The 27,508-nt window shown below is 39.3% G+C and overlaps 1 protein-coding gene across 1 annotated transcript; it reads left to right on the forward strand.

Moving 5' to 3' along the window:
* Positions 1–2,330: 2,330 nt before the first annotated feature.
* Positions 2,331–26,755, forward strand: GHRHR (growth hormone releasing hormone receptor). Its single transcript, XM_076332377.1, has 13 exons — positions 2,331–2,387; positions 9,196–9,301; positions 9,925–10,032; positions 11,246–11,346; positions 14,265–14,362; positions 16,351–16,483; positions 18,008–18,161; positions 19,485–19,545; positions 20,284–20,353; positions 21,944–22,035; positions 22,796–22,925; positions 24,247–24,288; positions 26,633–26,755. Exons 1-13 carry the CDS (start codon positions 2,331–2,333, stop codon positions 26,753–26,755), a joined length of 1,275 nt encoding a protein of 424 aa, XP_076188492.1.
* Positions 26,756–27,508: the final 753 nt, after the last annotated feature.

Consider the following 27,508-nt stretch of genomic DNA (forward strand, 5'->3'; position numbering starts at 1 on the left):
ATGATTCAGATGTGGTGGCTGAAATGGAAAATTCTAATATGCACACCAAAAGCTTACTCATAGGCAACATATTTTTCTAATACATGGACCAAAAAAGTGCATCCCAATGAAATGTGAGGTGTTACTCATTTGAAACAGGACTATTTATGATTCCTTTTCAAACACTAGTTGAAATGGCTGTAGGGTGCATGATTTGTAGACGATTTGTGGGATAGCCTAAAGACTATTAACCTCAATAGCACTGATACATTACAGAAAACCTGATGGATGCTCAGCCAAAGATTTTTTTTTTAATCTGGAATCTCTTTAGGAAGGAAAGGAGAGCGAATGTGTCCGAGTGCCGTAACACAGCCTCTGCTGGCATGAGCTTGTGATGACAGCACCAGTCACTATGGTTTTATAAGATTTTCAAGGAATATAACAATATTAGATATTTGTAAGACAGATAAAACTCCCTGTTGTAGTCTTACTACTGAAAGCACTTTGAGTAATGTAAATATTCAGGTTGTTTACTTCCTCAAATGGTAATATGAGGTGATCAGCAAAACATTGGTAAGAATTGAATACTGTTGCCAGACATTTTGAAAGCATGTGGCATGGTGAGTTAAGACTGTGTAGGTTTAAATTCTCTTACCACCTTTTTTCATGACTTTACCAGCTGAAAATGTAAATTTAACACTATGGGCTGAAATTTTTCCATGCTATACCTCTGCAGGGAAATCTTTCAGTTCTCGAGATTCTGTAGCTTCTGAAATGGGGTTAGGAAAAATATGAGAATTTGCCCATGATAAATACACTTATAAGTGTTCATTTACAAGGTCTAGAGCTTCATCCTCAGTAACTAGATGGTGAAAATTGGCAGGAACACAGCTCTAATTTTGTTTTAGACAGCCCTGTGAAAGCTTGCCTAATTTAGGCAAGGTATAAGGCTTTGGGGAAAAAAGAGATAAATCCTTATGCACACACTGAAAAGAAAGCTTGCCATCTTCAGGTCTCCAAAGACGCCTTCTTGCATTGTACATACTCAGTTCCCTCACAGATCCAACCCACAACCAAATCCTGAAGGCTTCATCTCCACAGATGTTTCCAAATGTAGTCGAGCCCTGCATAAGTACAACCTTCGCTCCTCATAGCTGTGGTGACTCTAGAAGCTGGGATGCTTCTTTCCAAGGTCTCAACATGCCCCTCTCCAACCTGTGTAGATAAGCAGTAAGAGGTCATTTGATATACCTGCAGAAAGATGAGCGGGGAAGATGGACAAAAAACAGTGTCAGAGGCGAAAACAGGGTTGTAGGATGGATCATTGTGGGAAGATGGGAGCCGGGGTTAAGAACTGATTTTGAGGAATGGCATGATAAGAGAATAGAAGAGTGGAGAACAATATTTTAAAGGTATTTCATATCTTGTGTCTCTGATTTTGCAATGTTAATATTTGCTTAACGTTGATATGGAATTTGAAGTCCTTCAAGATAGTATAAATTGATAGACAAGCTTTCATATATACACAGCATGGCTGGAGTACAACTGACCTTTATGACATCTGGACATCAGACATTTAGCTCTGAGTGAGACTGGGTATTTCTGGAGTGGGATTCATCTGGCCTGTCTTAAAGCTTAGGATGAGATGAATGAGCTGAGTGTACGTATCTTTATACTTTGACTAGAGAAGTTGACAAGTTCAGATTTAGACACTGAACTTTCAGAAGTCTGAAGCAAAGTGAGAAGAATCCCTTGTGAATTTTGCCTTCAAATCAATGTCCAACAGGTACTCAGAAGAATTTGTGTTCACATGTCTGTGAGTAGTTTTTGATCCTGTATTTTAAAATATAGTACCATGGTCATTATACTCCATACAAAAACACCCCCACACAGATACACTGAAGCCACACAATGAAATGTGTTTTATTAGAATAAATTGACATTAACATTAGCTGTTAGGAGAGGGTTTCTCTTATGCCAGCCATGTTGTTTTAATACAGGATTAGCAACATTTAGAGCTGTCCATCCCTCCTAAAATCATTTTGTGTTACAAAGAAAGAAACAGGGGTCTTGCCAGGAGGTACAGGATTCCCATAATCTTGGGATCAGTCACTCAATTCATCCAGTCTAGTCTTTGAGCGTGCAGCAAAGTCAAAAAGGTGGAAAACAGGTTACATACAGCTTAGACAGTTGTTAATATTTATTTCCCACTTCACTGTACTGTTACGTCACTTCTGTGCAAAAAGATAAATGCTTCAAATCAGCAACTGACAGGAGAAAGCGAAGTCAAAAAGCAGGTGAAAGATGCTAAGAAAGGCTAAAGAAGTGAAGTCTGACTCTTGCTTTGGAACATGAACTCTAGTGCTTTATACCACTGTGCTCTGTACACCCTGAGTCTGGCAGTGCTTGTAAGTAATTGCATGAAAAAAAGCTTTTACTTCATTGTTTTTCAATAATTGTTCATTTTCTTCTTGGAGAAGATGGTCAGATACAGCTTTACTTTTTGCATGAGTCTCTTTTCTCTTTATTTGCTCTGAATTCCAGTTAAAAAAGGCAAGACACTCTGAAAAGTGTGAACAGTGGCAGAAGGGACACACGTTGTAGGATCTTGATATTAATGCATTTCACTGCTTTCTTACCACACGCTCACTAAGGAGAAGCAACATAATTGGCAGAACCCCCCTTTTTTTTGTGTGTAGGCTTTAAAAGACAGTGACAAAGAAGAAGAAACTGAAGGAGAGCTGTTATATCAGAGCAGCTGAGTTTTGATAGAGTTTTCTTAAATTTCAGATTACAGCCTTATTAGTTACAATTTCATCTGCCTTGTTGATAGCATTAATGTTGTTTAATATGTGAGCAGCTGAGATGCTACAGGTAACAAATGAGTTGAACCAGCAGGGATGCTTATGGCAGAATTAGAAATATCCAAATGCATTAAAAAGCCTAGAGGTCTTGCTGATATTTTGCTTTGGACACTGATTAGTAAACCAGCATTCAGGATCACACAGATATCGGGAAAGGTCTGTGAAAAGTGGGGGAAGGATCTTTTCTTTGCTTTTGAGAGTAATTACATTTTCAGCATCTTCCTTTTGTGCTCCTTCTGCTATATCCTTTCTTCTTCCCTGGGAATCTCTTCTCTGAAGGAACATTTCATGAGGGGTGGCACAGCAGCTTGTTTTTTGTGGGTCAAGATAAATAAAACACTGTGAAATGACTGAAAAGACTTTTTACTGATGTGAAGCTATGGTTTCCTTTGTATCATCTGTGTGACAAACTCTGCTTCTCTGTAGCGGATAAGTATGATTGCTCATAAGTAGAATACCAGGATCCAGTGCTAATAGTTAAAAATATCACTGAAGGTCTCTGTAAGAACCTGTCCCATTTATCCAAGAGAAATAACACTTTCTTCTATAAAGTTGGATTGGTTATAATACGATTATGCACTGATCAAAAACAAGTTTATGTGTAAGTGTACAATAAAAATCTCCTAGTGTGTGTTGTGTATTTTATTATAATAGAGGATAAGTAAAAAACTCTTATTTGAGTAGAAAATGGTGGAAAAACAGCCATCTGTTCTCATTGTTGGTGTAATTTGATAGTATGCTTTCCCTGGAAGAGCTGAACTCAACTTTTGGAGGGGTTTTAAATGCTTAAGAGGCTGACTCGCAGCTTCCATAAACTGAGATTTTTTTGCTGTCATTGCTTGTATGGTGCCTACTGTAATGTGAAAAGAATGCAAATATTGATCCATTCTGATGTATATGAGAGAGAACAGAGGAAAAGCATGATTCAAGCAGCAAATTTTGCATGATGTTACGAAAACACTGAAAATAATTAAAAAAAGAGAAGTTTACTTTCTTATGTGTGCATTTCATGTCCCTCTCTAGAGCCTGATCTGGAAGAGGGTTTTCTTTTGTTGTTGGGTTTTTTTTAATTTTTATCACATTAAGAAGACTTTCAGCAGGGGCCCTCTGACAAGGGTAAAGATTTGCTTGATTTTCAGTGGTTGTGCTAACCTACAGCTCCACTTAATATATTAACTGATGTATATAGCAACTGCAAATTCATATTCTATTTGGAACATATCAGTGTTTATTTCATTTGTAGTTTAGTTTTCCTTATCAGCAAGAAGATTTTTCTATAAAGTTATTCAGGAAGACAACCTGAAATATTAGCTATGGTCCTCTCAAAAAAAATTTCTATTTATTTTGGCTCTTGTTGCGCAATTCCTATCATTTTTGTCCATCTAAAAAGAATATTGGGGAAATACCTGTTTCCTTGTCTTAAGTCCAAATGGGGTGCAAATATGACCACAAGAAAAGCACTTATACTTTTTCTAAGCTATATTTATTCTATAAATGATAACCTGACGAGCAGGGCAGGACCTTGCCAGCCAGAGCCCATCCCACCATTTCCAGTGAAGGGGCAGGGCAGACTGGGGGGCATATCAGCCTGTCAGGATCAGGGTCAGGATCAGGCCCGGTGAGGGGACTCAGGGTCAGACATAGCCCCGGTTGATTGGACAGGGCCATGAGGACAAGGATGGGCTGAGGCCAGGCTGAGACATCGGCAGGGCCCATGGCTGTGTAGGGCAGGGCTGCAGTGGAGCTTGCAACCACCATCCTACAGCATTGTTGGGGCAGAGACTGAGCTGAAAAGGGGTCCTGGGCCCATGGACAGAGTAGGGGGAGGCCCCAGGGCAGGCTGAGCAGGGCCACTAAGGCCCCTTAGGACCCTGACAGCAACTCAGTTTGGAGTTAAGCCATTATTCATTTATTTTGTCTCATGGTAGTGGAAGCATCACAAAGGTGTAGCTGACTTCCACGTGTCAAAGTCCTTTAAAGGTATCTAGTGCCCAGTGAGTTTGTTGTCCAATTTGCTCTGCCTTAGTGAATTGTTATGGATGTTCTGGAAATGCAAAGCTGTTGGAAAATCAGGGCCCACTAAGAGGCCTTGTGTTTGCCCGTCAGTAACTCCAAAGAGTAGTTATCACAGAATCAGTTAAAAGACTGATCCAAAATTGTTATCTTCAGATTGGCATGGACTTGGGAAGACGCATTCCGAAATTGCCATCCATCTGTTCTTTTCTCCTTCCATTTCCTCCTCTTTCAAGTTCTGCTAGCAGTTACCAAAATTCATCAGGCACATCCCATTTTTTACTTGAAAGTTGCATGTGCAGATGCAGAATGGTTTCACGCTGCATGATTAGGAACCTTCTCCCTAAAAAAGCCTTATTGGGATACTGGTTCCCTTGAAAAATGGGAAACAAAAACTTGAAACTTCTCAGGTTTGGCAGGGAATTGAATCTAGGTTTGCTGCACTCCACATGAACATTTAAGCAATAGACTCCTAAAAATGTGAGCAATTCAACTGGTGACAGCACAGTTTTAAAGGGAGACACGTTATCTTCTGCTCAGCTTTGTGAAATGGTTGTAGCTGCCCAGCAAGGTCTACGGATCAGGCATACCTGCAGATCTCACCTGCTATATGTTAAGTGGCTGTCAGGGAAGTGGTACTTCACATCTGTCCATCTTCATGGATGTAAATGACCATGAAAAGTACTAGAACCTCTGCTTCATGTTTCTTTACTAATTACCAGAATTCAGAAAAGGAAACAAGCCGAGTTTGGATTCCTGTTTTGCCTCATCTACCCGACACAAGGGGCTGCCTGTGGTGGAAGAGCCCACATTCATCCACCATAATAAACATTTTGTTGAAGACCCTAAAGTAAGATGGCAGCTAACCAGGACTTTCCCTCTAGTCCATTAAAGGAGGCATCTCTCCTGAGGACAGCTCAACTCCTAGCCAATCTGAATGGTCCTCTGGCAATGGTATGCAATGAAAAGACAAGAGGCAATGGGTACAAACCGAAATACAGAAAATTCCATTTAAACACAAGAAAACACTTTTTACTGTGAGGGTAGCCCACCACTGGAAGAAGCTGCCCAGAGAGGTTGTGGAGTCCCCTTCCTAGTTGATATCCAAAACCCAACTGGACGCAGCCCTGAGCAACCTGCTCTACTTGACCCTGTGTTGAGCAGGGAAGTTGCATTAGAGGATCCCCAGAGTTCTGCTAGATTCAACCATTTTGTGATTCTGTGACCTGTGAGCTACAGAGGGAGTTTCTGTAGGGAGGATCCTAAGACAAGTGAATTACCAAAGTGGCAAACTAAAAGATTTTATGGAGCTTCATTTCCTTAGGGATCCCACAAACCAGAAACACTTGTCTTATTATCAGCTGAGCTACCAGGCAAAATAACTCTGCTGTAATGATCTGTGCACAAGCCTGCATAATGTCAGTAGCTGTAGTAAGTGATATTCATCTAACTCAGTGCTGAAACCCAAATTTAGAAAGTAACCATGGATTTAACAGTTAGGGGAATCCCAGTGAATTGAATCTAAACCATAGCTCATTCCATCCAAAAGTAAATGTATAAAATAATTCAACTGCTCTATGCACAAAAATGCTTCTCTCTGTTATCCTCATGAAAGGAACCTAAGATGCCTAGATCAGATGATGATGTCTCTGTAGATGTAGACACCAAAGGGAGCTGAATCACATACATAGACATTTATTCTTGTCTTAAAGAATGGCTCATACCTCTATCCCATTATTTGATGCTTCCAGAAGTGGGCAGAAGGGAAGGAGGTAGAAAATGAGATTAAACAATTAAGTGTATAGACGTTTTCAGAGTAGTTTGGAACCTGATTCTACACCTTGTTTAGGAATAGTATTCAGAGCTGTTTGGAAAGTATAAGGGTCTGCTAGATGTAGTCAAATGCTCTAGGGGGATGAATATATCTAGAACACAGTCTAGAAGTGGAATAAGCCTTTTTAGTTTATTTTACCTGAGTTTCTGTCATAGCAGATCTTGCACTCAGTGTTCATTCAAGCAGTGGTTAGCACTGACTTGAACATAAACTGTGAGGCCATCTCTTAAGGTCAGGTCTTCTTGACGGAAGAGGTAATAATTTAAATACCTGGCACTTGATCAGACTCACCTTTTTATTTGAGATGCATGTAAAGTGTTCTCACAAGTCTGGAGACTTAGAAAGAAAAAGAAAAAAAAGGTTTCCTGGACTGGTGAATAAGCCAAACAAGCTTGTTTTTGCCATGAACATTTCAATGAGCAAAGACAGTTTTCACAGGCAAAATCTAGTCATTTTTTTTTCCAGGAGAAATAATTTAGGAAAGTGCAAATGGGTATATTTCCTGCCTACTGAGGTTTTTCTGGGCACACCGAGCTGAACCAGGAGAATGTTGTAAAACAGTTTTTCAGTAAATGTGCTGACTGTTTTTTCTACTGACTAATAAAGCTACTTTTTGCAACAGCTGCCATACACGATGGGTAATGAGCTTTTCAGCATAGATGACTTTCATTGTCCAGGGTGAGTATAAGGGGGAAAGAATATACGTTGGCATGAGAAGAGATATCAAGTGAGCAAAGATGTTCAAGACAGATGCCAATTTTCTGTCATCCTGCCTACCATTGCATATCTTAGTGAAGTGGAGTTGAGGGGCTCCCTAGACTACCTGTTTTTACGGATCGGGGCTGACATCACTGAGGCATCCTACACATCAGATCTCTGCCTCCTGGGGCTAAGGCAATGGATGGCCTCTGCTCCATCCATTCATAGTTACCCTTCTCTAACGTACACCAAACTTCATTCAACCTTGAGTATAGGCCCTCCTTTTCATTGCTGCCTTAAACTGATCCATGGCACCGCTGCCTGCCAGTTTGGCAGGAAAACCACATCCTCCTAAAAGTGCAGTAAATGGGAAACAGACTAGCTCCTTGAAAGGCATACATGTGGATACATGCCATTTTCAACTGCCAGGGTCCAAACCCCAGAAGAGCAAAGGCTGTGCAATTAATCCAGTATTCTCCAGCAGCCTGAGCCTCAAGTTGTTAGCTGATATGCAATTCAAATGCTCTGCAGACCAACATGACATACGGACATTAACATGGAGGGGAAACACCAGCTTATTGGAATGGATGTGATCTGCCCTCTGAATCAACAGAAAGCCGGCTATTTATTTTCCAAATTCCCTGAATATTAATCTTCCCTGGGTGGAACAAAACTGAGCCATATGCCAGCCACCTGTTCACCATGCAAGTCTCATCCTGAGTTTATTTTCTGTTGCGTGTATCTGTGTCTTTATATCTACGTTTGCACATACAGAGCACACTGGCACCAGTGGCCAGGACGTAGGTGAGAGTGTCTCTGATGACAACTGGCTTTCTGGGACTGGGGACAATGGCTATGGCTGGACAAGGCACATATTGCTTTCTTCATGAAAAATAGACGTGTGTACTTCTGCACAGTGGGTACACCCACAGCAGTCATGGTGTGTAACAGCCTGCTGCAGACTTTGTCCTTTGGTGGCCAAGGTACTCTGGATCCTTTCTAATTCTCTTGTGGTGTTCATGTAAGCACAAATCTAAATGACTAGAACAACCAAAAGGTTCCTACTGTTAAAACACTGGGTGCCAATTTTTTTTCTCTACGCCAGCACACCAAACCAACAAATGCTTTGGTGCAGAGTTTTTTTCCAAAGAAAGGAGTTTTGCCTCCCACCCTGTGTAAAGAAAGGCAGATGACAGAAGGGAGAGAACAGATTCATTCCTTTTGGAGTGAAGAGCTCATTCAGAAGACAATTTTACAGTAATTGTATGTGGTTTCAAGGTGTTGTTCAGAGGTTGGCAGAGGCATGCCTACTCTGAGAAGCAGGCGGGCTCTGCAGCATGCCCTACAGCGCTGGGCCCTTCACTGTTAAGAAAAGGAGCCTGTCCAAGTGCACTCTGTCTCCCTGAGCTCAGATTTAGCAGGGGCTAAAGTCAGGGTGCAAATGAGTCCTACACTCAAACCTGCACCCTAGCAAAGAGGTCTTTTGTTATGAACATAGCCAGAGAAATCTTATAAACTTTCCAGTACAGAGCTGTAGCTATCATCCTCTGACAGCTATACTGCCTACGGATTTGCTCTGATGTAAAGTAGCAGAGCTCAACTGCCTTTGACAGAACTCATCTGGGTTCATCTGCCAAAAGCATTGCAATTTGTGCAGAGACAGTGTCACCTTTTGATTGCTAAGACATAAGCTAGTTCTCTATGTCCTTAACACAGCCTTGTTGCAAAAGTGGGTCTGGACTTAATGGCTCATGAGATCCTACCCAACCCCTTCTTACTAATCAGCTGAAACTCCTCTCCCTGTAGGTTGCTGGGAACGTCCACCCAGAATGTGATTTTATGACAGAGCTGAAGAAAAAGGAGGCTGAATGTCTGGAGGACTCAGAAGAGCATGGGAATGCCACACCACCAGGTATCCGTGTGTGAGGGATGAAAAGAGTGACAGAGAAGAGACATCCTACGAGAGCCAGATGCAGCCATGCTGCCAATGTGCATGTTTGAGTGTTTTATTTATTGTCGCACATCCCTGTTCTCTGGTCAGCTCTTCTTCCATCTAGTCCCATTCCTTTCAACTCTTTTTTTCAGCATTTTTTTCACATTCAAATATGGATAGTCAATCTATCTGAGGGAATCTTTGCATATTTGTCCTATTCCTTCCCCAACTGGATGCTATCATGACATCATGCTTGCTATGTGAGGGTGTGTTGATCTTCAAAAATAGGGTAACCCCTTAACAAGTACTGTAATCTGATCTTTCTTCCAGCATCACTCTCCAGCCCATTTCCACAATACATTTTCATGTATTGCATTGTGTCTGAAAACCCACCCCAGTCTAACACAGGGGGTCTATCTAAAGCAGATTAAATAGTCCTCTGGAGGTGTTTATCTCTCACTATAGAATAAAAATTGAGGCTAAACTATTTTTATAAGATATGTAAGGGGTGGAGGGTCAAAATGTAAAAAGGTGTTTCTTTCTTTTTATTATTTTGCTCAAATATAATTATGCTTAAAAATTCATTTCACTTTCTGTCTGAGGTTGCAAGAGAACTTGGGACAAATTACTGTGCTGGCCAGAGGCAGATGCTGGAGAGACTCTTGCCTTACTGTGCCCAAACATCCTCTTTCACTTCATGAAGGAGCCAGGTGATGTGCTATCATGGTTGTACTCCTATTGTTGTGTTGCATGCCTGGCAAAAACATTTCTAAAAATGGGGGGTGAAGACAGAACACTGCAAGTTCCTGCTCTCAGGATCAGAGAATTACTGCAAAGATTTCAGTAGGATCTGAGGGATCTTAGCAGTTCTTCTCATATTTTAAGCATTATCCATAACTGGATATAATCCCATAGTCTGTGATGAGGCCCTGAGCCAAAGAAATCAATAGAGTGATTTCCACTGGTTTCCATAGGCTTTGGGATCAGCTTGTTGGGTGAGTTTTCTACAGAACTCGTATGGGGGTTGTCTAGGCCAGAACTTAAGCATGGGGCTTTATGAGATTTATGCTCTGATTAGTGTGGGATGAAATGAACGGCAGAGGAATGAATAATGTGATTGTTCTTTAAGACCAAGGTTGGAGATACAAAGCAGAATTTTATAATTGAAGTAGCATGTATTGGGTCAAATGCAAGACTGTGCAAACCAATGCCTTTGTGACTGCTTACTCTCTGGGTAAATATGGCTAGGAACAAACTGCAAGCCCATAAGGAGGAAGCAATCTTCCAGGAAAGACCTAGATTTGGCAGTTCCACAAGAAAAAGAAACTGCAAAGCTCAACCTCTGCCTCACCCAACACATGCTAGTTATAAATGAGGGATAAGAATAATCCCTTTCATCTGTGCAGATTCATTTCCTGCCCTGGGATTCTCTTACTTATCCTTCATCTGACCCATAAATCTTTTTATGGAAATGTGCTGTCCTCATAGAACAAACCGCTTATTCCAGCCTCTGACCTGCAAAGAAAGAGTAAGCCCCAAGGAAGGTGGGAGCGAGAAGGGATACATTAGAGGGATGAGCACTTAACGAGGCAGAGATCTGATGAAGCAGTGCTTCCCAATCTTCTTCAATGGACTTCCTTGTCCCTGATATGATTTCTTCCTTACTCCTTCCCACCTCTACCTCTGTCACCCTGGTTCTCTCTCACTTCTTCCCATTGTTTGCCTCCAGATAAAGTGAAAAGTTTTGTATCTGACTACCTGAATGTACACATGCAAAATGTCCTATCAACTCTGTCAGATGCTAACAGAGATGATCCTCTCCTCCTGGTACAACCTTCGTACCAGCAAGAGATCTCTTGTTTTTTTTTTTATTTTCTGTGTTATGTGACTCTTCATAAGAAAAAATAAGTGCTTCTGTTTCAGCTGGGATAGTAAAAAGGAACTGCACAAAGAAAGGCTGGTCTGACCCATTCCCTCCCTACCATATTGCTTGTCCAGTAGAAGATGAGATTCCGCTTGAAGAAGTAAGTTTAATTAAATAAATATATGTGAGTGGTGTGCTGACGTTACAGGATTCCTTTCTATTCCTGAAGACCACTAGGGAGGGAAACTCAGCTGAAGCTGAAATTTCTTCCCAAGTATGGAATGCAATTCAAATTTTACTCTAGTCATTTATTTTGGAGAATTACTAAGGATGTTTTATTATTCAGGTATGAGTGTAATAAAAATAAAGCCAGCTGCAAATTCCATACAACCATGCAGTTCTGTTGAACTCGCTCGCAGATATAACAGCTAGAGATATATCATGAAATGTTCATAAAATATGAATTAAGACATTTCAATAATATCAGTCAGCAAGATGATTTTGTGACATCACAGCATCAGTACAGCAAATATGCTGTTATAACGCTACTGTTCCAAACTCAGCAGGATCTAAGGACAAGAGGGGTTTCTGTTTTCTCATCCTGCCTAGCATAAAATATCTAATTCAACAAGGAAAAAAAAAATTTAAAAAGTTTCAAAATCTACATCTCTGTAATGCAGATCAGAATTTGACATATTTCTTCAGCTAGATTTGCACAATTGGTGATATTTAGAGATTATATGTACAGGGAAAATAATGTGCTTGATCTCTAACACGGATACAAACATATTGTGTAAGTGTGCTCATATTGTATAGGTGTGCTTAGCTTCCTGTAACTCCTCTTCCAGAGAAAAAAAACACACTTTAAGTGATTAAAAATTAGTTGTCTAGTCTAACTTTAGATCTCTACCCTTCTTTTGTACAGGCTGAAGACTGCACTTTTGTCTTTATTTGTACAAGTCAGGTGAATACTATCCTTTTTTGTACACTATAGAGAGAATGAAAATAACATTTATACTGTAGTTGAAGTCCATTCACTTTGCTGGAGTGAATTTAGTTTGTATCATCATGGGGAGATTTCTCTGGCCTTTCCGCTACTTTTGGTACTTACTATCATGCTGTTTAACTCAAACTTCCTCTCCAGCCCCTAAGCCACAGTACCTGCTGCTCTCCATAAATAAACACTTACACTGGAATGCAACTCTTCTCTTTCTTCTTTTATTGCTTCCTTATATTTTTGGTATAAAAACAACCTTAAATGAATCTATGTCTTTTTTTCAGTAGTAACCCGTATTTTACCTCAAGGTAAACTCCTCAGTTGTAGGTTTATCCACTTAAGGATTTGATTATTTTCTGTGTTTTTCATCTCTGATTTGTAAGTGGAGGTTGCCAACTAAGGTCAGCCTCGCGCAGATTTGAGGTGTTTCTTATGGAGTGGTGCCTTCCAGGCTTACTGGCTAGCTTTGTAGCTCTGAGGGACTTCTCTGAGCTCTGGCTGGAATTGTGCATAGTCAGGGACATGGGTAATCACAGTTCATCCACGAGACAGAAAAGGCCACTAAGCACGGTTTCCACATCTTTTAACTTCATCAGTCTCAAAAAATTGTTGTGTAAGTCTAAGCTAATCACTGCACGGTGGATCTATATCAGTGCTTTGGTCAGGATCAGGTGGGAGCTTTTCAAGGAAATCTCTTGGTTATCCCCACTTACTGCATTTACAGAGGGGTGCTCTCAGAAAGGATGAGCTGGCTTCCTATGAATGAAACTAACCTGGAGGACAAATGCAGGGTGCACCTAGGGTGCTCTGACCGATAATAAAAGTTCAGCCCATGGGATTAGAATATGGCTAGTCAGAAATGCGCACAGCATGGATGTAGGGTCCTTAGCACCAAAGGTTTTGCTTTGCTAAACCAGACCTATCGACCTGAACTTGTTAAGGCAGGTGTAGTGGTAGACCCTTTTTCTTGCTGACAGAAAGTGATAAGGTCTCCTCTTACAATAAGTTGAATTGACTTCTGGGAGTGCTTGTTTTTCTTCATTAACTAGAAAAGAAACAAAATTAGAAGAAACAGGATTGTGTTAACAATTAAACTGTACAGTCCTGTGGCCGTGCTCTCACACTGCTCATTTTACTATACACTCAGCTGCTCATACTTAGGCAGTTAATTTTTAAGCAGCTAAAATAAATGAAATAAATCCTACCCAATGTCAGCCTTATAATGTCTTAAATGATACTTAAGGCTCAAAACGAGTATCTGCCCTTCCCCACAGTGAACTGTAACAACTCATTGCATAGCTGTGTAGATTTTAGGATAAAAAAACATTGAAATGGGACCCAAGAGACAGACCATGTTAGACTGAAGGGAAAGATTTGTAGCCTAGAGCTTATTCATTCTATTTTCTGCTTCCATGTGTGATAGTTGAAGTCAGCTTATCCTCAGTCAGAGATCATGTCTGATAAAAGTGCCATTTAAATTGAAATGGATTTTGACTGACATTCTGACTGAGTAACAATTGAGTTTGGAAGCAAGAAGAAAATGAAAAAAAAAAAAACAACCCCAGGAAAAAAAACACCAACACAATAAAAATGGAAAAGAAGAATAGACGGGAAAATTGTAAGGAAGCAGAAAGAAGAAAAGTGGAGAAACATAAGGAAAGGCTGACAGAATTCTGTATTCATCGTGCAGCCAGCTGCCAGCAGGATTGTCCTACTATTGCTGTGGAGAAAACATGGTATAAAAAGCAGTGCTTATAAAAATGCATAAGAGTTTTTACAATGTCTTTGTGGAAGACCGGCTTAATTTTTTATGGGTTTATGAATGAGCTGGAAACCATCCTGATCAATACCTGTTTCTTTATCAAACTGGGCTGCATCCACCTAGCTATGGAATGGGTCTTCACAAAAGAAACATAATGAATGATTTCAGTTGAATTTTGCTGTGGGATTAAAAGGGGGGAAAAAGGCAGTCAGGGATGCGAACAGATTGGAAGCACCAAACCAAGCAAAAGTGCCAGAATCAGTAAAACAGATGTCATTTGGCTGCCAGTTGTGTGACAAATAATTCTCTTCTTTTATAGCAATCCTACTTTTCTACTATAAAGATCATCTACACTGTAGGATACAGTGTATCTATCACCTCACTCATTATTGCTGTGACAGTTCTTATTGCATTCAGGTATGTAAAGTTATCCTCTCACCTCGATTCTTTTAATAGTTCTTAGTATCTTAGATTGCATGAGACAACATTAGACATAACAAAGTAATATAGATAGAAATCCAGAAGAATAAAAATTAAATTTTCTGTCCATATTGGTTTAGTAATATTAAATAGAGGTTAGAAATGAAAAGCAATCAGAGCGAGCCAGACATAAGAAAAATCCGAACTGGGAAATAAACCCTGACTGTCTATTGGTAAAAGTCAGCAACTCTGATCCTAAAAACCCAATAGATAAATTTGCTTGCTTTAGCTGGAATGAAGATAATTTTTTATAAACTATGGGTACTTGCCTTTTATGGCTTCAGTGAATTTTATGTTAATAAGAATATACGCAAAGAACTGGATTCTGAATCCATGTTCTTGTGGCACTGTATATATTACTATTGAAACAATTACAACTAAAGACATGTTTTGAAAGTTAGGCTCTGAATTTGGCTATGTTCGGTAAGATTTCTTTCCTACTGAACTATCCAGCTATTAGGCATTTTCAGGTATAATTTAGAGTATCTAGAGTAAAACTGTTTATTTTCTCATTTAATGTGGATTTGATGTTTGCTGCCATGTAGGTTTTATTTTATTAATCTTTGATTATTTCTTGTATTTATGCAGGACAAAAGAGTTTTATTATTATGCTGTGAGAATCAGGTTTCTCTGGGGAAAGTTTCTTGACCTCTGTTGGTTCCTAGCTCATGTCTGGAAGTCAACAGATATGTTTATTGACATCCACTCTGACCTCAGGAAAACAAACCAGCCCAAATAAGGGGAAAGAAAGAAACAATGGACATAAAGAGACTTAGCAATAAGGAGGAAAAAGTTATAGTTAACAATGGGGTTGGCATTTGAGTTCAGTAATAAAATTCTGCATACTCAAGTGAGTTTTAAGATTACGTGACCCTGAAATTACTGGATCTAGATGGAATTCAGCTTTTAATGGGGCTCTTTGCTAATTAGCTGAAGTCTTCACCTCCAAATGAAAACATAAAGTTGAAGCTGTATAACTCCTCCAAAATCTGCATTTAATAACAGTCAAAAAAATAAATCTGAATTAACTGAACATGAGAATTTAAAGTAGATGTGCCAAATTGTTTTAAATTATCTGCATTCATTTAATTCATAAGATTAACTTTGGTAAATTAAGGAAGAATTCTTTAATTCTGGATAAGGCTGTCTGCACAGGGATTTAACACCATTTAACTCACACACGGCATTTTGCCGTATAGAAAACCTTGCTATGTTATCATTACCCTGTTCATTGAGAAAACTGTCTAGTTAGTCCAGGACATCTCTGCATGCTTGCTCTGGGGAGCGGTTTAGCCACAGTCAGAATTGTATCAGTAAAGATCATTCCTCAAATGCAGGTTTCTCTTGGCCCCAAAATGATGCCAACCAAAAGCCTGAGCTCATGGCCTCAAGTTGCACCAGGGGAGGTTCAGATTGGATGTGAGGAAAAATTTCTTTACTGAAAGAGTGGTTAAACATTGGAACAGGCTGCCCAGGGAAGTGGTGGAGTCCCCATCCCTGGAGGTATTTAAAAGACAAGTAGATGAGGCACTTAGGGCCATGGTTTAGTGGGCATGGTGGTGTTGGGTCCATGGTTGGACTCGATGATCTTAGAGGTCTTTTCCAACCTCAATGATTCTATGATTCTATGATTCTATACTGAACCCAAACTAAAACTGAGATTCCTGGAATTTGGCAGACCAGAAACATCACCAGGGTGCCACCTAACAAGGAAGGAGATTAAGATGTAGACTGTGGGTGAACTGCTTTACATGAGGAAGGTTTCTATCTCTGCCTGCCTGCAGAGAGAGCTGAGTGGATGAAAGTGTTCTTTCTGTATCTGCCTGCAAGTACCTGAGAAGAAACAAGGACTTATTGCATATTTGAATTATTGCCGGTACAAGACAGTTAATTACCTCAGAAGGACATTTCTTCTTTTCTTCCAGGAGGCTTCGCTGTCCCAGAAATTATATCCATGTACAACTCTTTTTTACTTTTATCTTAAAAGCTATTGCCATTTTCATTAAGGATGCTGTCCTTTTCCAAGAAGAAGACATTGATCACTGCAGCTTCTCTACAGTAAGCACATGAAAAGCAGGATACTGTGGTACTTGATGTCTTTGCATAACATGTATATATGGTTTCACTTTTCCTTGCTCTTTTTTACTACTTAATTTTTTTTTGTTCTAACCTGGTAGTGAAAATTATATAATTCTTTTATTCAGTATGTTTTACCTCCATAAGTGTGCACCTCAGAACTTCTGCGTTCTGAATGCATCAATTTGTGATCCTGTAGAACTCTAAATCAGATATAGACTTTGCCATAGAAAAAAACAGCATCATTGCAGGGTTACGCTTCTATAATCTGAAGCCTAAAACTGAAGATCTGAGTACCTCATAACACAACTTTTAAAAGATGTTTCTTCTGGAAATGTTGGATTTCATGTTCTGACTGGAAGCTCTGAATTGTAAAACCACAAGACATGCAAGGTACTAGGCAATCAACTTAGCTTTGGTCCAGCCACAAATACTGGCAATGGTTTTCAAACAGAGGTTTATGGGATGATTCTTCTGCATTGCTCATGGCCACACAAAAGTTTAAAACTGAGCCTAAGTAGGAAAGTGAAATACGATGTGTCCTTGAACATACTTTTCTCCAAGGGCTATGGACCATTTGACTCTACTCGTATAAGCTACACTGAAGGAAGTGCATTTGTGGAAGAAATCACATGCTTGGGAGCCCAATCTATATTTCTAGCATAGAGATATAAACCAAAATACAGTGGAGATTCCAAGCTATTATGACGGTTAAAGCCTTACTATTCAGAAAGCCGTATTATATTTTGTCCTGGTTTCGGCTGGGATAGAGTTAGTTTTCTTCCTAGTGGCTGGTACAATGCTGTGTTGTGGATTTAGCATGAGAATAATGTGATAACACACTGATGTTTTAGTTGTTGCTAAGCAGTGTTTATACTAAGTCAAGGACTTTTCAGCTTCCCATACTCTGCCAGCGAGGAGGTGCACAAGAAGCTGGGAGGGGGCACAGCCAGGACAGCTGACCCCAACTGGCCAAAGGGACATTCCATGCCATATGATGCCATGCTCAGTATAGAAACTGGGGGGAGTTGGCCGGGGGGCAGTGATTGCTGCTCAGGGACTGACTGGGCATCGGTTGGTGGTAGGCGAGCGGTTGCATCACTTGTTTGTTGTTTTTTCCCCCCTGGGTTTTTGTTTCTTTCCCTCTCTCTCTCTCTCCAATCCTTCTATTTTCCATTACAGTCTATTATTGTTATTGTTATTGTTATTGTTATATGATTTCAAGTATTAAACTGTTCTTATCTCAACCCACAAGTTTCTTACTCTTGCTCTTCCGATTCTCTCCCCCATCCCACCTGGGGAGGAGGGGGAGCAAGCGGCTGTGTGGCGCTCAGTTGCCATCTGGGGTTAAACCACGACACATTTGAAGCTTTCCCTTTAAATATGCATTTAATTGTGAGATCTTCTTTGTAGATGTCAACCAGAATTACAGATGCTTACTGCCTCTGCAAATCAAACACATGTATGCACAAGTAATGCCAAAACTATGACTTTCCTGTTCCCTAGACTGAATGCAAGATCTCAGTTGTTTTCTGTCACTACTTCACGATGACAAATTTCATGTGGCTGCTAGTAGAGGCTCTTTATCTAAACTGTCTACTACTCTCATCTCTTTCTCATGGAAGAAGATATTTTTGGTGGCTTGTTCTCTTTGGCTGGGGTAAGTAAGGCTTTTACATGAAATAAATAAAAGGCAAGATGTTACAAAAGGCTTTATCCATCCCATTAAAAATACTGGATGTGGAATCTAGTCTGCCTAATTGAAGTGCCCAACTTGGGCATTGCTTTGATTTTATTTTTACATGTATACTAGTGAAGAGCAATCAAGTTTTTTAAATACGGCATTAAAGTCCCTATGAAAGAATTGGAAAAATAAGTACATTTGGGAACGGAGAGAGAGATCCAGTCTGCTTGACCCTCTCCTCCCCGCTGAAAACACAGATTCTTCTAAGGAGCTATCCCAATCTCCTAAGTTAGGTGTACCTTGCTTCAGTTCATGCAAGAATATAGTTACATAGTCTAGAAGAAGACTATCCTGGGACAGCGAAGCCTCCTGGAAGAAAATGGGTGCATCTGGAGGCATAGCAGGCATTTTTGTAGTCCTGATGCTGCTACAGCCCATCTTTTGCATTGGGCAATTGTGTGAATAAAGGGGCTCTATCCACTAAATAACAGTGCAGGCATGAGACAGCAACATCCGCGCTCCTTTTTCTTGTAGTCTGCAATAAATCTAATTGTTCAGACTTTTGTGGTGACTCAGAAATCAGAAATTAAGTGGTTTCCCATGTAAAGCTGCTGTGTAAAGGAAAAAGCAGAGAACTCCCTCCTGAGGATATATGGGGCAGGTGAATGCACTTGCCCAGGGGAATTTTTGATCAGTTCAGGAAGGCAATCTATACATGTTGCCACCAAAGATTAAGGCTAGGCCTCACAACTAAGCAGACTGAATCAGGTTTTGTGTTTTAGGGAGACTTCAGGTGCCTTTTTAGAAAGATGTAAGGTAGGCTGCATCACATTCTGTGTTCGTAAAGTGGTAGCATTACTATTATTTTAAGATTTGGTAAATTCTATTCCCCAAAATTTTGTCATGCAAAAAGCACGCTTACTAAATAAAACTTGGTTTGAATGTGCTATCTGCATGCAAGTGCTAACTTAGGTGAGATCACACGTGTGAATTGTGTTCACGTTAGTGAGAGGTTGCAAGTTCAGTCCTCTAAGTGAGTCCCTTTATATCTTCACAGTGATGCATGATCACGAAACAGTCAATGCCTTAACTTGTTCCATTCCATCACGGGTATTAGGAGATTTCTTTTTAGGCTTATACCACGAGTCTAAAGCAATTCCTGTTACGTGAACAAGCAAAAAGGGTAATGCCAGTTCTGAAAATGAATGATCTGTATCATCACAGCAGAGTTTCAGTGAACAAGATTTGGATTAATTGATGAAATTAGACAACCACAGTTTTTGTTTAACTGTCTAACAGGTTTTCCAACGCTTTTCACCCTTATATGGATATTAGCAAAATTCTACTTTGAAGACACAGCGTAAGTGGTTATTTCCTACATTATTCTAGATTCCTGGGATATATTTTTAAAATAATAATTGTGATGAAGGCTTATGTAATTTCAATTACATAGGAAAATAGTATCAGTATATTACCCACCTTTCCCTACATCACCAAGTAGATTAGTGCCTGTGGTGGAGTTCTGCATTTCCATTCCACTATGGACATAGAGAATGGGGATTAAAATCTCCATTAGAGTATATTATGGCAATCATATTGTAATCGTGCAGGGGATCCTTCCCAGGAACCTGAAATATTTATTTGTGCTGCAAGAAAAGAAGATATTCTAATCACATAAAGAAAGTAAGGAAGCAAAATTTTAGGAGTTTCTGAAACAAAATACCTTTTGATATTTCTGAAGCCTGGAGTGCTCACTACTTTACACAGACAAAATGTTTCATGTCTTAAATAAGTGTCTTTGAAGAAAAAAAGCTGCATCTTTGCATCAATCATGGCATCATCGGTTTAAGTTTTGTCAGTCGTTGCATCCATGGCTGTCACTTAACACATTGAGATCACTATTTCTTTTTGAAAAGAGTAGGACAATCTGTAATAAGTATGTCCTGTTCAAAGCAGAGTTTAAATATTGGGATACTTTTGCTATACCTGCACTTCCACAAAAATATCTCTCTTCAGATTTTCAGCAACACTGCTACGTGGTGCCTTAATTGTAGTGATTACATACATGTCTCTTCTAAACTTACTGTTATTTTCTCAGATGCTGGGATATTAATCAAGGATCTCCATACTGGTGGCTAATCAAAGGACCTATTATAATTTCTGTTGGGGTAGGTACTTCTAAGTTTGCCAACATTAATTAGAAGAAAAAAGAAAAATTTTTAAATTAAAATCTGGTTACTGTTTGCTGAAATGTTGTTTGAAATAAGGAAGAGGAATGGTAGAATTTCTACTGTAAACTTGCCTACGTCCAATGCAAACTAAAAAGCGGCAGAGAACTGCCCCTCTCCCCCCAAGCAAACATCCTTCAAAGAAATGAAAGTTTTCATAGAATTGTCAGTTTGGTTGAAATTAATGGCAGGTGAGAGGTTAAACCATCCTTACAATATTTGAAAACACAAGTTTTAGCCTAAGAGTCCAGGGTCATCCATAGATTTTAATACAAACTTTCAAGGGCAATAGGTTTCTGTTCATAGGTGATAACAATGATAATAGCTCTTGAGCCTGACAATTATTGAATAAACTGATGGGCTTTAAATGATTATCATGTATGATTACTCCCACATGTCATTAAACCCAAGAAATGTTTGTTAAAGCAGCTAATGGATGACCTTAAGGCCATCTATTAAAAGCTTAATTTAATTGGAGGACAGATACATACAAATAAGACATATATAGGCAAATAATGTGAATGAAGAATCTCAAGTTGAGTTCTGGTCATAGTTTGCCATGTTTCAATAAGATATTACATTTCCTTCTACCTCCATTATTCTTCCCCCTACTAGGGCTCATCTGACATCCACATTTGAAGTCAAGAGATTCAGGGGATTGCAGTGATGATTTTTCTGCTGGAATGTACTTAAGGCATCACTGATGGATAAAATGAGATTGGACTTTCTGGTAAAATGTGGACATTCTTAAGGAAAATTAAGCATTCAGCCTCACCTAAAAAAGAGCTGGTGTGTATGGACACACAAAAATGCATAGGGAGAAACTCTCTGATTGTGGAAAATTGAGCAGCTTCACAGACTTTGGTAAAGCTGTGCCAAATTGCAACTGTAGAAAATTTGATTTGCAAGTTAGGATTGACCCCAGCTAGCTTTGGAGCTGAACTAATGCTCCTCAGTTCCCTTTAGAGTCAACAAAGAGAAATGTGCACTTTTGGTATGTGATTCTTCTGACTTATAATAGATGTGTACGTTTGGAGGAGATGACTCGTCCCCAACTCCACCTGAGGCTCTGTTGGCTGTACTGGTTAGCTCTCCATTGGCTACAAAGGGCGAACAGGGTGATAAGCTCAGATGCAGACATGTCATTGTAGATACCTATATTTAGTCAGATGAATTCTAATAATGTCTAAAGATATTAGCCATAATTGAATGCAATAGCCATCTCAAAAGAGAATCAAAATTATATGAGCTACAAAAAATAAAAAGAATCACACAAGCTATTGACAAAAATAGTTTACTTAACAAAGTCAAATTCTCAAGTTTTCATCTTCAGCTATTTCTTTAAGAAGGAATGCAACCTATTGAGGTGCTTGAATGCTGCCAACAGGAATGACATTAATAATCTTTCACTGGTCTCATTGAAACTGCACAAATTACATAATAACTAAAGTAAACAAACAGGTTTTCATTGCAAAGTTTTACATGCGAAAGTAACCTTTTCTTTTTTTCCCCAAAAAATATTTTGAACAGGTCAATTTTGTCCTATTTATCAACATCATCAGAATTTTGCTGAAAAAACTAGACCCTAGACAAATGAACTTCAATAACTCGTCTCAGTACAGGTAGTGTATGGAATAATAATAATAAAAAAATCAATTATTTTAATCATAAAAAAAATTTGTATCATCTTGTCTAAAACGAGAAGCACATGTCCAGTGGCACAGACATGCTCAGTTTGGCTGGATTAAATTTTAGAAATTCCTAACTTTATCCCATTCCCAAGAAAACTAGTCAAAGGATGAGACTCATCTCACCTAATAGTGACCATCTAAACATGGTGTATTCAGATCAGTTCAGATGTCTACTTTCCAATTACAGTCAATGGAGAGACTAGGAAACCATTAACTGAATCTACATTAGATCTCTGATTTAGGGTAGGATAATTTACTCTCTATAGATGCCTTTTCCTGTACATGAACTATAAAGGGAGCCTGCATATTACTTCTTCTGTATTTACTTACAAATTAATGTTAAATTTTCAGTGGCTCCAATGAGGCAAAATATATTCTACTCCTTTGTGTTTTCCTGAATTGCAATCTCATTCAGAAAGACAGAATGACAAAATACCATAAGAAAAGCCATGAACATGGTATCGCCATGAACATGGTATTGCCAATAAGGCAATAAGCATCAGAAACCTATTTCCAGCTAGTTTTTTCATTATGCTTTCTGCCCAACACTGTAGTCCCAAGAGATATGAACTTCACATGTAGATATTTAGATCTTCTTTTTAACTTCTGTTCTTTACTGTTGCATATTGTATGCAATAGTCTTTACTCAGGAAAATAATATCACCTTACTTCTTCTCATGCCCTGTGCTAGACGTCTCTCAAGGTCAACTCTGCTTCTAATTCCATTATTTGGAACCCATTATATTGTCTTCAACTTTCTTCCGGAATATACCAGCCTGGGGGTTCGGCTTTACTTAGAGCTCTGCATTGGATCTTTTCAGGTAAAATGACTGCAGAGGCTTCACTTCCTTCTTAGTATGTTTTCTAATTCAATCTAGTGTCCACATGACAAGTAGCATTGCACAAAAAATCGTTGGATCCTGAAGCTAGTGTCTCCTCACAGAGTTCATGGTTCTTTGCTGAGTTGCAGTATCTGAAGATGTGACCTCCATCCTATCTGGCTGTAAGCTAGACTGTATATTTGCAGATTTTGCAAATACAAGGCCAAGTCTTTCAGATGCATGTGTAAATTGGATGGTGGGTCAACGTCAAGCATGGAAAACCTTCTTTGCTACCAGTGGCAATCCACATACCTTCCCTGACTTCATTGACAAGATCAAGCTGATTTGGGTTGACATTAAATTATCCAGGGGCAATCAAAGCTGTAGGTCCAGCCTCCTTTCAAATTCTTTGGCAAAGAATAAATTGATAGGCAAACATATAAACACAGAATAGTGACTGATGCACATATCTGCCCCTTACCGACAACTGCCCTCAGGAATGCTACATGCTTTTCCCTCCAGGGTAGGCAAAATGTTTGGTGTACTTTGGATGCCCCCAGCTGTTGAATTGACACACAGGGTATGGACAGCTTGAGGAGCTTGGTGCCAACCAGAACAGCTACTGGGGCTGCTCTGACATAGCCTCCAAGTGGCTTTGCTACCTGAGTTATGAGCAAGGCAGCACCCATCTGCCCTTCATTAATTAAATTAAACTCTGCCCTTGAGTTAATTAAAAATGTAAGGAATAAGTAAACTGAATAAAAGGATGAGGTCTTTAGCTGGTATCTGATCACATAGGTCCATTGACCTCCTAGGATTTTCCTGGGTTTATCTCAGTTCAGAATCTTAACGAAAATATTCAATAGGCCAGAATTTGATCTCATCTGATATACTGCAAAGACACAGAAGTTGACTGGAAAGCTGTGTGAACTCCATACATGGATCTCCTTACGAAGTCTGTGTTTCCTTACTGATTTACACTGCGTAAAGAATTAGCTCAGTCTATTCGGCTGTAGAATGGACCATACTTTTGTAAGGATAACGTGAGATAACTTCAGCTGCCATATCATCTGTTCTTGTGAATTCATATTGCCTTACTGAACTTATTTTAGTGAAATGCCACTAATTAGTTTATTATCTGGCTGATCAGCTTTATTGGAGATACAGAAGGAATTTTCCAGTTTATAACAATATTCCAGCTTATAATGATACTCATTAATTCACATACACAGTACCATCATGAAGTCAGATAGTGCAAGTGGCTTTTTCAAACTGTGCTAACACTCAAGTTTTTTTTTACTTTTTATTTTTTTTTCCCCAGGGGTTTATTGTAGCAGTTCTCTACTGTTTTCTGAACCAAGAGGTAAGGGACCTATATCCTTTACAGTATTGCTTTCGCTGGCAGATCTATAAAGTTAATAATCAGTTTCATACAAGCAGATAATCAAATCTTTTAGTTTCTTAGGATTGTTTGTTAACATGGGAAGCAATGAAGTTGAATTTCGTTTCAAATATCTTCATGGGAATGAAGCCATCTAGTGGAGAAATGAACTTTTACTACTTTGCTATTCCATCAAGCATTTTTTTTATCCTTTCTGCATATTTTTGTACTATAGCGGGGCTTGAGAAACCCATGCTAGTTCCGGACCTGAAAGTACAAGCTTCTGCAGTGATGCAAAGAGATACCCAATTAGTAAAAGTCTGTGATTAAATTGGAAAGAATTTAAATTTATGCTGATTGTCCCATACCAAAATATTATTTTCTAGCATTTTTAATATGTTCATGAAGCTTCCCAGTATTTCTTCATGTGGATAAATCTCTTTTTCCTTTTAGAATGTAGGTCAGAATTTTACTGCCGATGGGACAGGAATCATTCCACTTAGCTTAGTAGCCAGGTCCATTTATACAGTCTAGACATTGTGATAAGGATGCATCTTAAATGAATTATATAGGCAACATAACAGTTTATCCTCCGTATTTTAGAATGGGTTGAAACCCTGGAATTTCACCCTCTTTTCTGATTACAGAGTAGCTGAGATGGCTACAGTATGACTGGGATTCACTTTCAAACTACACTAAAAGTCTACTGGTTTCTACCTGCAGCTCCTAAGAAGGCAGAGCCTCCCGATTCATATATACTACCCCCCAGGGCATCCCCTAGGGTGTCAAAGGTGTGTGTAGGAGATGAATCCTGCCCCTAATCATCACAGTCAGTGAAACTTAGAGACGTATTGAAATGACCAACTACAGTTGTCTATGTTAGAGACAGCTGACCCACTATAGATTCCCTGGGCCATATCGACTAAATCGTCATTTTCCAAGTTTAAAGTCTAGGGCTGATTAAGTTTGCAAACAGTATGTAAGTGTCTACGTGTGCTGTGGTCCACATTTACTTGATAATTTTGTCAGAAATTTCTGAAGTATTAAAACAAGTGCCTTCAAATTTGTTAACACTTGGCCTTTTTGAGTTTACAGCTATGAACTGTTGACTGCTCTAATGGTGCTTGCACTCAGTTAACACTCCTGTTCACTAGTGTCTTAATAATTCTAATCTCTTTTGATAGTAGACCATAGCTTTACATCCATCTTGACATCCTAGACATACAACATACAACACTTCAATTTAGAAACTTCCTTCCTATTAAACATCTGGGAAGGCACATTTCTAATGAGAATCGGATGTGAAAGCAGGTTTTAGTGTCTGGTCTGGACCTACTGTATGTTTCTGTGACCATGCTAATGCATGGTATACATAGTTGTCAACAACAGAAAGCAAATGTCTCCTGATTGCTGATGGCCTTCACCTCACGGTCTTAAATAGAAAAGTAATATTATTTCTCAGCCACAAATTGGTGAGTGTTGATTAAGAAACTTGCTGCAGATTATACTTTTCTAGAAACAGATGGAACAACAACCCTTAACAATGGAGGAAAAGTAAGCAATGTGGAGAGAATGTGTTCAATTGTGTAGGCAACGTTGGTGAGACCATTAATGGAATAAATTTTCAAAGGGATTTTTTAAAAAAAGAGAGAAGATATAAAAAAAGCTGAGAAAATATTCTAGTGGTGGAAAATATAATTTACAGTGCCAGATTTAGAGACCCCAAGCTCTTTTATTTCTCAGACAAAGATTGAGGTAACTTGACTATGTATAAAGATATCAAAGTATAACTACTTTGATGGGAGAAAGTTACTTAGTGCTGACAGACTTTTCAGTTCAGCAAAGGAAGGTGGACTGAGGATCACCAGGTAGAAATAGAAACCAGAAAAGTTAAAAATGGAAGTGAGACTTTTTTCATTTATTTAACTGTATAACAGCTTTAATAATAAACTTTGATTGTTGGGCCCATAGTCATTAAGTAGGAACACAGGACTGGGCGGACGCACATACAGTATGTCCTTACTTCTTGAAAGGAAGAGTGGGGTTCATTTACTCATTTCAACATGGGAGGCCAACTCTGAGATAGCCACACTAGACATTTTCATCAGTGCAGAGGGATGAGCGTGCTGAAACAGGCTAGATGAAACATTCTCTAGAGGATCCTATTTTTCTCTATCAGCTAGAAAGGGAGCCCAGAGCAACTGACTTGGACTGAGATGTCTAAATTTTACCCTTCTCTAGCCATCATTTCTGTCTTTCCTCTTTCCCACCAGTCTACTCCCAAGCAGTGTTTGACCACAAAATAGCATTCTCCTTTCCTTTTGAGGTACAAACAGAAATTGGCCGGAGGTGGCACGGTAAGAGATACGGACTTATGCCAGTGTGGAGGAGGACAAGATGGACTGTGCCGTCTAGTTCTGGAGTAAAAATGACCACATCTGTGTGCTAAAGATGCCCTCAGGATCTGGAGTAATCACATACAAAAGCCCGATTCGGAAAAAAACCAAACAACAAACAACCCAAAAGACCCACCAAATGTAATGATTGCAGTTTATTCTGAGCAAACTGGAGTAGGATCCACTTCTGCAGCAGTTCTGCCCGTCGGACTTCTTTTGCAGGACAAGCATTGAAGTGATGTATTAAACGCTGACTGGCTGATCAAAATAGCCCTCTCATTGATATACTTTGCACCACGGCAAACACAAAAATCACCTCTTCTTGGTTCACTTCCTGTGCATTTTCACTGACGAACCGTATATAACACAATGTTTCTAGGGAGTGGACATCGGTAGTATCCTTCAAAGACACCGTAGATGACCAGCTCTGGAAACTGGTATTCCATCCTTACACAATGGGAAATGGAGTCTATCCAGCTTGTTCAAGCTTTCTTCCTTATTTTGATTCAGTAGACATGCAAATAAGAAACCAAATGTCTTGTTAAACTGCAACACAATGACTAAAAAGTCCTCTTATATTGTCTTTTTATATTGTCTCTTTAGAAACAAAAAGATTTAAAGTTCACAATAAAACCCAATACACTTTCATGTTCTGGTGTTATTCGAGGAGCTACAGGTTAAACAATTTCTGATAGCCAAGTAGCAGAAAGTGGAGGTGTTGGGAGGGATGAGGCTCTATAAGATAATTATTAAGGAATAACTGCTCTTTGCGAGTAAATTAGAACGAAAAGCAAACTTTTGCACAG

Source organism: Aptenodytes patagonicus, chromosome 2, assembly GCF_965638725.1.
Source record: "Aptenodytes patagonicus chromosome 2, bAptPat1.pri.cur, whole genome shotgun sequence".
Classification (NCBI taxonomy): domain Eukaryota; kingdom Metazoa; phylum Chordata; class Aves; order Sphenisciformes; family Spheniscidae; genus Aptenodytes; species Aptenodytes patagonicus.